We start from the raw sequence: 14,065 nt of genomic DNA on the forward strand, positions 1-14,065 counted from the left end.
ACGGTTATATTGCCCGTTGCAGTATCTCATTTTCGTCCCGTTGCCTCGGAACGGTTCGCACACCTTATGCCACCCCCCGTTCTTTTTCACAAATCCCCCATCCTAAATACAAATCACAATCCTCCCTTTTCTATCGCCCTGTCGTACCTGTCAGTACATCCTCGACGGCCTTGCCCTGTAACGTGTGTGACTGACATGACATGTGGCTCATGTGCGCCCGGGCATGCCACTTGTGAGAGCCACTCACTCTCGGGCCTCTCCTGTGACAACCTTGGTGCACCTAGGCAGATTTACTGCCGGCTGGAACCATATTCAGAGATGGGACGTCTGTTTCGACCAGTCACTTGTCGCGACAGTTGGATTGTTTCTACGCCCGCAAAACAGCTTCCAACGCGTTTGCAGTTGATCACCTCAGACTGCGTCTCCAACGCCATACAGATGGTTGATACTCATTCAACCTAGATGTAAACATCTTCCGGCCCACTGGATATCGGCTTCTCATAACGCATCTTGCTTTTCGAAACTAAATCATTCTATTTCATTCCGGATCGCCATCCCTCCGCCGCCTTCCGCCCCTCCAGGGTTCAAGGGGGCTTTAGAAGTCAATCCTCCCACCCTAAACGACGGTAATGGGACGGGATACCGCGGTAAGCTTATCCATGGGCCAGTGCTGTCCCCTTACTCCTTGACACTCCAAAGTTATCACCATCATCTTGGGATGCCCTTGGAAAAAAAGGCCTAGCGTTACGGCCTGCCATGCCTGTCATCGGCTCTCCTGGCCAGTCGCAGGCTTGGCCCAGGCTCTCCCAGTAAACCTGGCCAAGAGGGCTGTGCAGCATCGGATCAAATAATTCCAATTTTCTCTCTGCTGCTGCCAAATAACCTACACAGTGATCACTGGCCGACCCTTGCCCTTCGTCTCCTACTACCCTATTCGCCCCAAACGCTCCCATGTCTGACATTCATCCTATGCCTACTAGTACGCCAGCCTCCCAGCGGTGGAAACCTGTCGACGAATGCCAGCTCTTTCAAGACGAGATGCTCCGAGTTCCCAACCTCTCGCCTGGCACGACGAACACATCGAATCCCTACCGATCCCATGTTTGATGTTTTTCTTGTCTTCCTATGCAACCATTCAAGGTGTTTACTCGCAGTCGTTAGTGGGTACCTTCTTTTCTCCTCTTGCATGAGAATTCTTTTTGCTTTTTGTCATTCGTCAAACCGGCGTTTAGACAGCCAAACAAATAGCAGCATGGCACAGGCTGTCGGATTCAGGCCGAATACTTCAAAGACGTCATAGCCTCTTCGTCAGAAGAAAATGCTCGGTCTGAGTCCTCGAGGACGGACCGAATCGGCGGGGCGCTTTCCTCGCTATCGCTACCGCCTCATCGCAGCTCTTTGCTCGGTTATGCTTAACCTGCCCCTTGACGTGAGAAACAAAACGGGGGCAACGGGGGGCTGGGCGTTCAACAACATGGTGGGACAATTTGTCAACTGTGAATTTCAGGCAGCGCCGTTCAGATGAGTCACTTGGAGATAGGGCGGAGCTCAGGCAATGTTCGTGGACCCGCCATTTCTCAGATGAGCTGGCTTGCGGTATGAGCCTTGCTCCTCCGTTACGTCTGAGACGACCATGTTGTGGCTGCTCGGGGGCAAATGGTGCTATTTCTGGCTTCCATGCCCGATCTGGTCACTGTGACCGATCAGGTTTAAACTACCGCCTGTGAATGTGTGGCTAGAGTTGGAGTGGCTCAGCTGTGCTCTAGAGCTTGTCCTCTAGCTTTTACTGCCTACCTATCCACAGTCATCCGTACTCATAATTCCCCTTTGCCACCTCTCAACATGAAGCTGTGGTCCAACAATGAGGTCGAAAGATTTGTCTGACTTGGCACTTTTGAAGGCCAGAACACATTTCAAACCAGTATTCGTCACCATTAGCCCGTTCGCGCTGCGGCCTCCGAGGGCATTCGTTTAACGAAATGTGCATTTTCTACCGCTTAAACAAGCGCCTAGCGACCGAATACGAACACGTAATACCCAAAGACTCTTCCAAGTAGGAGTCCAGGGACAGCTTTCATGACGGATTAGGACTGCAGACATGCCCTCCTGAGGTGAGTCTCCCGTTATCTCCGGGACCCTCTGCCCTCTGGAGCCAACTTTATCGAATCCCTTCTTAGACCCAACCGAGCCCTTTCTGAACAACAGCATGGCCAACAATTGCTGCGTAACCACCTGCCAAGACGTTCATGAGTGGCATCCTAGCTGACGGGTGCAAAGTTTGCTCAAGTTGAAGGAAACAACCCTTGCCCCGTCGACCGGAGGAAATGTCGTGAATTCCCCAGGCGGTCCTCCGACACTCAAAACAAACTTCCGGATGAATCCTGCTCGGCCAGCTCCGAGATCAAACGGGCTGCCTCTGCAGAGTTAAGCTCGTATGGCGCCCGCTGGCGAGATGGTGACCGCTACTGCCCTTGGATGCAATCTGAATTCCCCGCCTCAATATCCGATTCAGTCTGTTGGATGTACAGACTGGATATAAGGCTGTTTGGAAGACGATTCAGTCGAAACAGTTACGATACCCATCTCACTCTGGGCTGATCATCTTTGGGATTAGAGAAGACGTTGAGTATGTTGTTCAACCGTTTCTTGCCATCTCGTCTGGTGTGGTTTTTATTATGCGTAGTTTCGGCTACATTGACTCCGTTCCAGCCGTAGACCTCCGTAGTCCTGGGCACCGTGACTAAGCACTACTTGTGACCTATTTGCCTTCAAAGTTTTTGACTTTGTGATATCGCTGTTGCAGCATGTAAATAACTTCAACTTGGCGCCACAGATGGGTTTATTAACGAAAGCTCCGGAAGGTACCGACCTATTCAAGTATGTGACAGTTTCAAGACGTTATGCTCAGCATGTAATTCATTACGGCTACCATTAGGGACATGTGAACAATGATACATATAAAACATCATTAGTCTATGAATTTGATGTAAAACGTAACAACCAGTCTACATAACTCCAGTTTTCCAATTTCGGTTAAGTAAGGTGCCAGGTGACGCATGTCAGCCTTGTTGATGCCATCTCTATCGTCTTTTTTCTAGTGGTTCTGTTGATTCCACAGAGATATCACCGTACGGGTATAGGGACAAAATGATGAAATCTGACAGCAACAGCGTAGTTGTAAAGTACAATAAAAGTGAGGTTTCGAAGTGAATAACAGGGAGTCTCCGGGTTGGCCGTCACGTGTGGAAAGGAGGCTGCCGGATCTCTGATCCACGTGACGGGTACCGGCCGGTGGTTGGCCGGGCGGTCATAGGTCCTGATTTTATAGCACCAGGTGCAAGCAATCTTTTTTTTTCTTTCTGGTCTCTAATCTTGCAGCGAAGGTGACCGCCAACAGGAACACTCTCATTTTGCTACAAATGACTCCCTAGTGTTGACTCTGTCAATGTCGTATGGGTTGCCGTCGTAAGAATTGCGATGTGTAGATACCATCGTGCCACCACTCATAGTACGAGGCCGTTGCCCATGAGGACTTGCATAGGCAGATTCATCTGGTACTCTTTCGGAATCGGTAGTGTCGTTTGCAGCTTCGGTTGGTCCAGTTTCCTTGACCTCCTTGTCCTCAGTGGCTGAAGATCCACCTTCGCGAAGTCGGGCCATGAATGCTTCGGACTGTGCGGCAAACTTGCACCGAGAGCGGATCGCATGCCCATACTTGTAGAAGAGGAAAGGAAAGGGCACGCATGCAAGCGCCAGGAAAGCCGGGACCGAGGACGCCCAGTTGTTGCCAAGATTCTGGTACATGTATGACGTGAACAAAGGAAATGCAGCTCCGAATAAACTGCGAATGACTGAGTTGGCAGCGAGAACAGACGCTGCAAAGATGGTATAGGCATCAATCAAGTAGTTCATGATGCTCAAGAACAAGAGGACCATTCCGAAACCAAAAGGAACGCCAGCCGCGATACTGACCATCCAGTGGATTGACGTTTGATTTGTCCAGGCGAACCAGAAAAGACCAATAGGCACTGCAATGCACCCAACCGTTGCTGGGGGAAGTCGGGCTTCCGGGGGTGCATAGCCATTGTTGTTTGCTTGTACTCGCTGATACCGTCCGTTTTCAGGTATCGTATAAATGATGGCAAAGATCATTCCTACCATGATTCCTAGAAACGCCAAGCCTCCAATACCTTGAGACCAGCCTCGCTCCTGCTGGTAAACAATGGGAAAGGCTGCAAAAAGCATGTAGAGCGTTCCATATATGATGGCCATGTAGATCGATAGAAGTAGGACGATGGGCTCACGGAACAGCAAAATCCAAGGTCGTAGCAACGCCGTCTTGAACGACTCCGCCAGGCTTACTCGGCCCTGTTCATGTTCCATCTTGCTTACGTAGCACTTGCCCGTCATCTTGGAAAGTTTAGCTGCTCGCTTTCGTAGCAAATACGGAGCGTAGGTTTCAGGAACAAGTGCCGCTCCGAGAAGCCAGAGAGTTCCGGAAAAGGCCGCCAGAAACCCCATAACCCAGCGCCATCCGGCTGCCGCTCCCAGAAATCCGCCGATGATGGGTCCTAAGACAGGGCCGAGGAAGGGCGCGGCTGCAAACAATGCCATGGCCAGTCCTCTCTCAGCTGCTGGGAACATATCTGCGATGACACCACCCGAGTTGGCGAGGGGAGATGAACCGAAAGCGCCCGCAAAGAAGCGAAGGATGATCAGGGTATGGGCATTGTTTGCCCCGGCACAGCCTGCATTGAACGCGGTCAACACTGCGTATGTGCCAAAGAAAAGCGACTGGCGCCCAAAAAGCTCGCTCAGAGGAGCCCATAGGAGTGGTCCTATCGCAAATCCGAGCACAAAAAGCGATACGCCAAGGGTAGCCACTATTTGAGATATCCCAAACTCCTGAATTATTTCTCGGATGCCTCCAGTGTAGGCAGAAGAGAGAAGGGCGACTGCCAATGTTGTAAGCGATACCATCATCGTGATGAACCATTTTTTCCGCCGGCTGAAAAGCATAGGATTCCGAGGGTCGTTATCAATCCATTGCACCAAGAATGGATCTTCTTCAGTGCCAGAGCCAGTATATGCGTAGTTGGCTACCTCTGGAGTGATACCCGCTTGGTCGGTAACTAATCGCCAGTAGGGGAGTTTGGTCGGAGCAACGTTCTCGCCGCCGTCGTTGGCTGCCACGCTTGGTTTTTCTCGCGTCATCGTTACGATCAGAGAGGAAAGGCGTGGCAAATAATCGCAGTCGTACGCCTTGATATCGCTAAGATTTTGCAAATGGGAGGTAAAGCATGAGAAGACAGATGCTGATGTATGAAGTTAATGGGGAAGAAGCCGTTCTTGAGCATATGAGAATGTGACTAATGGAAGAATGTGATCACGGTAATCATACTGGCAGCGGCATTACGGGTACAAAAGATGCCTGAATCCCGGGCTGTGTGTATGAATCTTCACTCAGCACTATGCCTTGGTGTATCCTATTCATTAATACCTTTAAGCAGGCGGATCTAGTTTAGTACCTAGGTATCACCGGGTAGCATTAGCCTCAACCCCGACTACTATGGGTAACCATCACCAGATAGATCATCCACGTAGCAAGGATTCCAGGCTTCTTTCGGAGAACCCTGCGGTGACGGCATCATTTCCTGACGTTGTTCTACCTGACTTTGCCAATCATACAGCTCGGGGTGGAGCCCCGCGGACGATGATTAAACCCCGTCGTGCTTAAGTCCGGCCATTAGCGTGGTGCTATATTGTTAGGTGGTCCGGTACGAGATCTCCCGCTTGCCATGCATAACTCGTTCATAAGCACTCCAAATCCGTGCATATCTCAATATCCTTCTCAGCTTTCAGTCACCACCAAGTTTGTGGGTTATGAGACCATAAGAAACCTGCATGTACGCTCCTTGTGATAATGTGTTGCCGCCATTTTGTTAACTTTATGTCTGTTGCTGTTTTCAACGCCCATCATTCTGTTGCAGATTCAAAGCGGCTTAATGGGACGATCCTAAGTTGAAGTTTAGTATCAAAGGTGAGATTTCTAGTATTGCTAAGTTGGGTCCTTTTTCAATCCACTGTAAAAAGCATCCCCTTCCATCAATCGGTGATCCGTGCGTGGACGATTCTCCTATCGGCCTATTCTTTCCAGCTCAACTTTGATTTGTTAACCTGTAAAAAATTTTGAGGCGCAGCAATTCCGAATGCAGGAAAACGCAACACAAGACTTGGAGTTTCATCCGGCCAGCAGAGGCGCTCGCACTCTCTATGGCCAGGCGTGCGTCAACTGCTCCAGATCGAAATGTAAATGTGTCTCCCGACCCGCCGGCGGCGCATGTGAGCGGTGTCACCGCTTGCAAAAGTCATGTCAGCCGAGCTTCTATGCAAGAAAGCGCCCCAAGAAACGACTCTACAGCCAGACGGCACGTTTGGAAGAGAAGCTTGACGGGCTCATGACTATGCTGCAACAGTCCAGGCAGCACAGCATTCACACCAATGCCAGCTCAGATATGAAGGTTCCAAGGACCCCTGACCCCTCAACCTCAGCAGGAGGCGAGCCATCAGAACTCGGAGACACTTGCAGCGTAGGGTCCGGTTTGTTGCCTCAAATCGATAACTGCGAGGCTGGGGGCACGTCACTGTTCATGAAAACGCAGATGTGTGACGTTAAGACTGTAGCTGATGAGCTACCTTCGGAAGATGAGGCGCAAGCCCTGTTTGAGTCGTTTCGGGATCAAAATTTGAAATACTTTCCGTTCTTGCACTTTAAGAAAACGGTTACATCGAAGGAACTGCGGGAAGAGCGGCCATTTCTATGGCTTTGTATTATTACGGTGACTACGCGGCTCCCAAAACAACAAATCGCGTGGGGACAGCGAGTGCGACAAGCAGTTGCACAAAAGTTAATTAATGAGAACGAGAAGAATATTGAGTATTTTCTTGGACTCTTGATCATACTTAGTTGGTAAGCCTGCTGTGTTCTAGATGCCAAATAAGAAACTTACAGCATTGACAGGCCGAGTCATTATCTAGGAGATAGGTCTTTCACAAGCTTAATGTGTCAGATTGCTAAAGCACTTTACTTTGACTTGGGGCTATACACGGAACCACTTGCATCCTCTAGTCCTTTGTTCCGCTGGAAGACAGCTCAAGAAAACGGGGGTAAAGTGAAGACCTTATTTCAGGATCCTTTCCCGAAGTCTCAGCTGCCGCGTACGATGGAGCAACGGAGAGCCATCGTCGCTTGCTACGTAATCACATCAATGTGAGTAAAGTGTTTTTATCTGCTTGCGCCTTGAAAATTGTTTGACATCACCTAGAATCTCCGATGTTATTGAGAAGAATGACGCGTTGCGCTGGAGCCCCCATATGAATGAGTGTCTTACTATCCTCGATGAGCAGTCTGAGGTCCCTTCAGATCGAATTTTAGCCGCATTGACCAGGATACAACTGCTCAGCGAGGAAGCCAGAAGCCACACATTACAGCTTAACGTTTCCTTCGACGAGTTTAACAACCTTAGAACGCCAGCATCCACGTATGCTAGGCTTCTGCAAGACCGACTTCAATGTATCATTCGAAATTTGCCACCAGAGTTGCAATCCGCAGGTACATGGTCCATTCTTTGTCACTTACTCATGAATACTTCATTTAACATAGTCTCTAGATATTATCATCTCCCAAATTCACTATACCGAGCTTGTGATCCAGGAAATTGCTCTGCCAACTAGAAACAAAGTTGACAGCTCCGCCAGCCTTCCTGACATAGCCCGCCTCAACAGCCTTTATATGTGTTTGCACTACATTAAAGCTTGGTTCGGACACTTCTACACAATACCCCCAGCAGCATACTATGCCATCTCTTATCCTTTCTTCGCAAGACTCCGTCTCTGTTTTACCTCGCTCTATCGACTCTCCATACTTGAAGATCCGGTATGGGATCGCATGAGCGCTCGCAACACAATAGACCTCATCACCACATTAGATGAGGTCGGAGACCGATTCATGAGGGCAGGTAACGGAGCAGGTTCAAAATCCGAGGTCGGGGTGGGAAACGGATTCGCCAAGGCTGCTGAAAGCATTAGCGTGCTCAAGGAATTATGTGAGATTGCCCTCGCCCCTTTAGATACGAGTATGGACCCTGCGGCTGCGCTGTCTTGTGTTGCCAGTACAGATATGCTTGATACTGTAGCACTGCCGCCGCCGCCGCCGCCGCCACCGCTAGCAGGCGGTGCCGGAGAAGTAAAAGGGTATCAGCTTGGGATGAACCCGACGGACTGGCGATGGTCTACAGACCCTTTTACTTCATTCGATTTTTGATTGTATCAAGAATATGGTTGTTTGTTGCTTGGGTCAAGCTGCCGTGTGTTACATCGGAAGTGATCTGGCATGTGCCCACGGGTATTTACATAGTAACTTTGCATGGCTATTGAAACTTTAGACTAGTTTAAGTATAGGAGCATGTATTTGAAATAATTATATTGAAGAAAAATCCTAGCTAAAGTTGCTGGGACGTGTGTGAATTGCATCAATTCGATGTCGAGCTTGATTGGCGAAGTTGGATGGAAGTATAAAAGGTGTACCGCGGAAATAGTCACAAGTTGTAGATACAAAAGACATGGCTTCGAACACATTAAGTGGTGGCTCATGAAACTCTAAAAAGCTAAGCGTTGGAGTCAAAATTATGGCCACCGTCATCATCGATCACAGGACTATAACATTCCTTATGTCCGTATTCAAAGGGACTGAAGATAGGGATTGCCCAGCATCGGGTTTGGTGTGCCCAGTGCAAGTTACTAATTGCAAAGTATGTAGAACTGAAAGTACGTAACAGGGAGCACAAGCGGATTTCGGTATACAATATCGAAGCCGAAGCCCTCACAACACAGCTGAGTTGATTGCCCTGTGGATGTGGCTCATCCGGTGGTAGCCCGGTAGGGCTGTTCCGGACTGCCCGAGCTTGCACAACTTCTGTATAAACCTTCCGGCTTGGTCCACATCCGATGAACTCGCCCCACTTTTACGGGACTTCCATCCGCAGCATGACCCGAACGTGTCAGTTTTGGAGGTCAGGGGGCAACAAGCACAATTAACGCCTGAAGGCATTTTGCCCCAATGAAGAAAGCGTTAACTCCTTTATTATTATTATTTTTGTATTACGTCACTTCTTTTGTTAAACGCTGCTGGTAAATGCGCCGCATGCTAGTAGGTGTAAGATTCACACGTCTGCCCACGATCCATGACACAGACAATCAGGCACGATCCAAGTGTTGCCGATCTATTTCGACTCACCGCTGCAGAATTTTCAACTACCCGTCCGCCAAGGTGGCCTATTTCACATGCGTAAGCGAGTTACTTGGTCTGATTATGCACGATGGGAAAGAAACTACCTCAAGAGAATTGCTTTCTTCTTGAAATTTATGTAGGAGTATTACAAAGACCTTCGTAGGTTGCCTTTGTACCAACCTAGTAGTTGACATATTCAAGGCATATATTTGCAGCTATTTTATCCAAACTGGGTGACTGTTAAACAACTTTTTCTACTTGAGGCAGACCATGGTTGTGGTGTGTCTCAGCATAGGAATGATCCATGAGAATTGACCTCGAATTGGCGAAATTGATTTTAGGTCTATTGTTGGGGCAAGATGCAGAAAAACATGAAATGACTTCTAAGAGCTGAGCATGGCGAGCATCCGTTCAAACTTGCGACTTCTATTTCGAGCGGTGTATCATGTGGTAGCTTGTGTCCAAGTCTAACATCGTTGATCAGTTTCGCGGTTTGCCAGCAAGATACATAAAGAGAATGCTGTCAAAACGAAGACGCGCCTTGGCTCTGCACTAAGTCAATTTCCTCCGCGCCACGCTAAAGTCCTGTATAAGAGTTGGTAGTGGAAACCACTTTTGTGCGGTTCACCGTTCATGATCTCTCCGGATTCTTGGACTGAAGGGCAAAGTTGTTTTGGAATGGAATGTCATGAGAAATAAAAGGCGAAAAGAAGTGGTAATTTACATATCCATGCCTAGAAATATCAAATCATGCTGTTTCCAGGGCTTAGCTATTCTGTAGAAGACCAAAAAAACATCGCTATCCTCAGCGAATCCCTTCGCGGTAAGTACCCGTTGCACAAGAGGTTAGATGCTTGTGTTTCGCACAACCGAATATAACCTCTATCGCGTGGTTCTCACTTCCTTAGCTCCGAACGAGATAGTTTCTGCCCTTGCCAGTTTGGCAACTATCCCACTACCTAGGTTTCTTCAGCCCATTATATCTCTCCCTTACTTAATGTAGCACTTGTAAGAGTAAAGCCAACCGATTGGACTGTTGTTGCATTCCGAGTTCTCAGTGTAGCTGGAAAAGGCTACGATTTTGCCCTGGCAGTTGGAACTGGTGTAGGCATTGCACACCCATGAGTAGGGTTGTCCGACCTCGGTGAATTGGATCGCAGCCGCACCATCCATGTTGTAGCAAGAGTTCAAATTTCCGCCCCACTTTGTGACTTCGACGCGAGGGGATTCACCGCAGTACTGCTTGCTGTGGATGGTTATATAACCCGAGATAAGGCTGGCGGGGGCCAAAGCCGCAATGATCGTAGAAAGATGCATTTTTTTTGTTTATAGTGTTTGCGAGGAAACTTGAAGTATCGTCTAGGAAGCTGACCAGACGAAGTATTTGTTTAGAAACGTGAAAATCAGGGTGTTGAGTCTCCCCAGAAATAAGTGGATGTGACCGAGTTGTGAGAGATTGTAAGTTTTTTTTTAAAAAAGTAGCGAGATGGAGGAAGCTATTCTACTTTTAAGGCTTAAAATCAAACCTCCAACTGATATCAATCGAGCAATAACATAGGACTGACCACAACTGTCATTTCTCGCCTTCGGTCCCCGACGGGCCCACACAGATTGCTGCTAAAGTTTTTTCAATGTGATTGGGCGATATGTATAAAAGTGGTAACTCTCCTCGTGTCCGTCAGAAGCCGAGGCACTTTGAGTTGGGTAGCAACGCAGGAATTGACAATCTAGGCAATGCAAGAACTACCTAAAAAAAACATCCACATGTTGTATATCTTGACTTATAAAGCTTAAATCTTCTCCGTAGTTCCTAGTACTGTTCCGCTGCAGAAGAACTTTGCTCAGTCCCTTTTTTATTTTTTGCCTTTTTCTCCATTATCTCATGACATCTCTTGCTAATCATTTTGTCGATAACGTCCCACACCCACTTCTGGGCACCCCCCACATTTGGGCACCCCATTTACACCAAAAACGCCGTTTTTCGAAATTCTATATTAAACTAAATACTTTACTTATTAAAGAGAATAAATATATATTAAATAGATTAAGACTTAATTATAATACTTAAGTAGCTATATACTAGTATTATTAATAATAAGTATTATAAATTCAAGGTTTAACATTTATAATACTAATTTACCTAGCCTATATCTTAATATATAAAATAGGTAGAGATATTTAACTAATATGATTAGAATTTTTAAGTAAGATATAGTAGATTTATATATTTTTATACTTAGTAAAAAATTCTTTAAGCTTAGAATAATATTTTAAAATTTCCCTTAAGAAAAGTTTCTATTATAGAATTTTAACCCTTAATTATACTATATTTACTAAAGTAATACTTTTAAATCTCTTTTAGATATAATTATATACTTTTAATAAGTATAAATATTAATTTCCTAGATTTTTTAAGTAAGTATATATAAGCGAAAATATATTTTTCTAATGTTAAGGAATACTAGTAAGTTACTAGTATCTACTAACATTTTAAAGCTTTTAGTTTTAAACTTCTATATTATAACTATTATTATATTTAAACCTTTATAAAAATTAGATGGCTATAATTATACTTAACATAGTTTATATATATTTTCTTTTCTTAGTAAGTATAGTAGTTAGTTTAATATAGAATTTCGAAAAACGGCGTTTTTGGTGTAAATGGGGTGCCCAAATGTGGGGGGTGCCCAGAAGTGGGTGTGGGACGTTAGAGCTAAATAACCCTCCCTTCGCATACTTAGTCTTCCTTACCGTAACACTTACAGCAGTTTTGGTGCAAGCCGCCCTTATAAAGGTTTCAACGGCAGGTTTCACCATGACCATCCCCAGTATCGAATAGATCGAGCCACATATTGGCCCTATTATTCCGCCACACCTATTCCTCAAGAAAGTAGGCACGTTTGCCACAGGAATATCAGCTCAGACAAAGTTGCTTAATATTTGCATTCTTGTATTGTTTATAAAACCACCTTACTTTTGCATGTCAAGTTGACACAACTGATACATTTCTTGATTGAGTTAAGAGAAACAGAAAAGCAGACATGCAAAGGATCAGAGAGTTCCAGGAAAGCGTTAACTATTTGATTGTGCATCTGGGAATAAGGCGGGGATCAATTTTTGTAGGAAGCAGCCACTGCTATCAAGGCTCCTGACTGTGAAGGCTGAAATGGCTTGTTCAATGCTTTCCATCAATACTGGTTGCTGTACAGGCAAAAAGTGTTGATAATTTTTTCTGTTCGTTTGTGAGGAGTCAAACTTTTTTGCAAGTAAAGGGATCTGTACAACTGTCAATTCCGTCAGTAGATCTCTTTCACAGCTTCCTCCCCATCATGCGTATTTGTTGCAAATTGTGATCATTCTCGCCCTCTACTGGAACTTGGGGACAATTTCACACAACAAATATGCTCCAAGAAAAACAGAAGACAACACTTATATATGTAGGGCTACCATTAAGCTCCAGCAAAAAGGTGTAGTTTCACGGCTTCACCACCACCAGAGCCCATAGCAAATCCAATTGCACTGATGTGAAGATATCTCGGTAGGGCTTGATCAGTTTTATCCATTCAGCTGGGACAGCGGCCTCTGGAAACTTTCAACCACTTGTTTTCATTAATGTGTTATAAAAATGATAGAGGCACTAGCAACTCTTTGAGTTACGGTATCAATGGCAAATGCCGTGGCGAAAACATAGGAGTCGATGAACAGATGCTGTGTGTCATTGTTAAGAGAGGGGCAAAGCGCGGATATAAAACCGCTTATAGAGCGCCTCTTAGCGCGTATAGTATATATACCCACCAAGTAGCAGTCCTTGGGTTGGATAGGCGATTCACCATATGCAAAACGTTCTTCTCTTCTCATTCGTGACAGGATGCTTTGGTCATCCGGATAATCCAATCTTCCGAGGTCATTAAGGGGTTGGCGCTGTGATCCTGGTTCCATGGCCAATCTTTTTGCTAGCTATAGTATTGCCAAAATGTAACCCAGGTACTCAAGCGAAAGTAGAGTTCTAGTTATTGTATCGCTTCACAGTAATTAAACCGGAAGGACATTCGTATGAGTAAACAAAGGACTCATTTTGAACTGTGATCAAAGTCTTTAGCTTGTGAAGAAGAAGAAGTAGAAGGAAAGGTCAAAATAGGTCGATGATATATATCTTTCAGTCGCCTATCCATGTGAGGCCTGGAGGCCATAGAGCTACTGCAGTCTAGAATTCCGGCCAGTGCAACATCGGGATCGATTTGACTGATAAACCCTCGAGCTCTTAAGACGTAGTGTAAGGGTGGAGGCCATGAGAAACAAGCATTTTGTCACACGGACCACTGCATATATCGGGGCATGCATTCAACCCATGCACCCGGCTATTGTTTCCCATATAAAACTAACGGGGATGTCATTTTGTGCATGAAAACCTTCAAATCGGTAATTACCGAATAGACGGTTATATAATCAACCCAATAACCCCTAGACAGTCTCTAATGAATGGAAGCATCTTTTTTTACCCCATAAGTGGTGGGCAAATTGACTGCGTGACAGTTATGAGCCCAGTACCTCATGGTGACAATTACCAATTGAAAAACCGACTTCCAGAAGGGAGCAGTTCAGACTTATGCCATAGACAAGGGCACTCAATTGACGAAGTTACCGACCCATGAGACTTTGGCAGTCAAGTCCACCAAACAAAACATCAATTCCAATCACACAAGGCTGAACGTTGAAGTGTTGAAACATTCAATCACAAAAGAACTTCTGGTCATCAATTCATATCATCAACACTTA

General features: G+C 46.1%; 3 protein-coding genes across 3 annotated transcripts; 1 reads left to right on the plus strand and 2 right to left on the minus strand.

Moving 5' to 3' along the window:
* Positions 1-3,405: 3,405 nt before the first annotated feature.
* CTRU02_214733 (MFS multidrug transporter) lies at positions 3,406-5,214 on the minus strand (the record flags this gene model as incomplete). Its single annotated transcript, XM_036727921.1, has 1 exon — positions 3,406-5,214. The coding sequence occupies one exon, from the start codon at positions 5,212-5,214 to the stop codon at positions 3,406-3,408; it is 1,809 nt and encodes a 602-aa protein (XP_036580450.1).
* A 1,448-nt stretch (positions 5,215-6,662) lies between these two features.
* Positions 6,663-8,323, plus strand: CTRU02_214734 (zn 2cys6 transcription factor; the record flags this gene model as incomplete). The annotated part of the gene is made up of 4 exons (XM_036727922.2): positions 6,663-6,970; positions 7,022-7,270; positions 7,326-7,612; positions 7,671-8,323. 4 exons carry the CDS (start codon positions 6,663-6,665, stop codon positions 8,321-8,323), a joined length of 1,497 nt encoding a protein of 498 aa, XP_036580451.2.
* Positions 8,324-10,279: 1,956 nt separating this feature from the next.
* CTRU02_214735 (uncharacterized protein) lies at positions 10,280-10,606 on the minus strand (the record flags this gene model as incomplete). The annotated part of the gene is made up of 1 exon (XM_036727923.1): positions 10,280-10,606. One exon carries the CDS (start codon positions 10,604-10,606, stop codon positions 10,280-10,282), a length of 327 nt encoding a protein of 108 aa, XP_036580452.1.
* Between the last annotated feature and the right edge of the window lie 3,459 nt (positions 10,607-14,065).

This window comes from Colletotrichum truncatum (assembly GCF_014235925.2).
Source record: "Colletotrichum truncatum strain CMES1059 chromosome Unknown Contig_0011, whole genome shotgun sequence".
Classification (NCBI taxonomy): domain Eukaryota; kingdom Fungi; phylum Ascomycota; class Sordariomycetes; order Glomerellales; family Glomerellaceae; genus Colletotrichum; species Colletotrichum truncatum.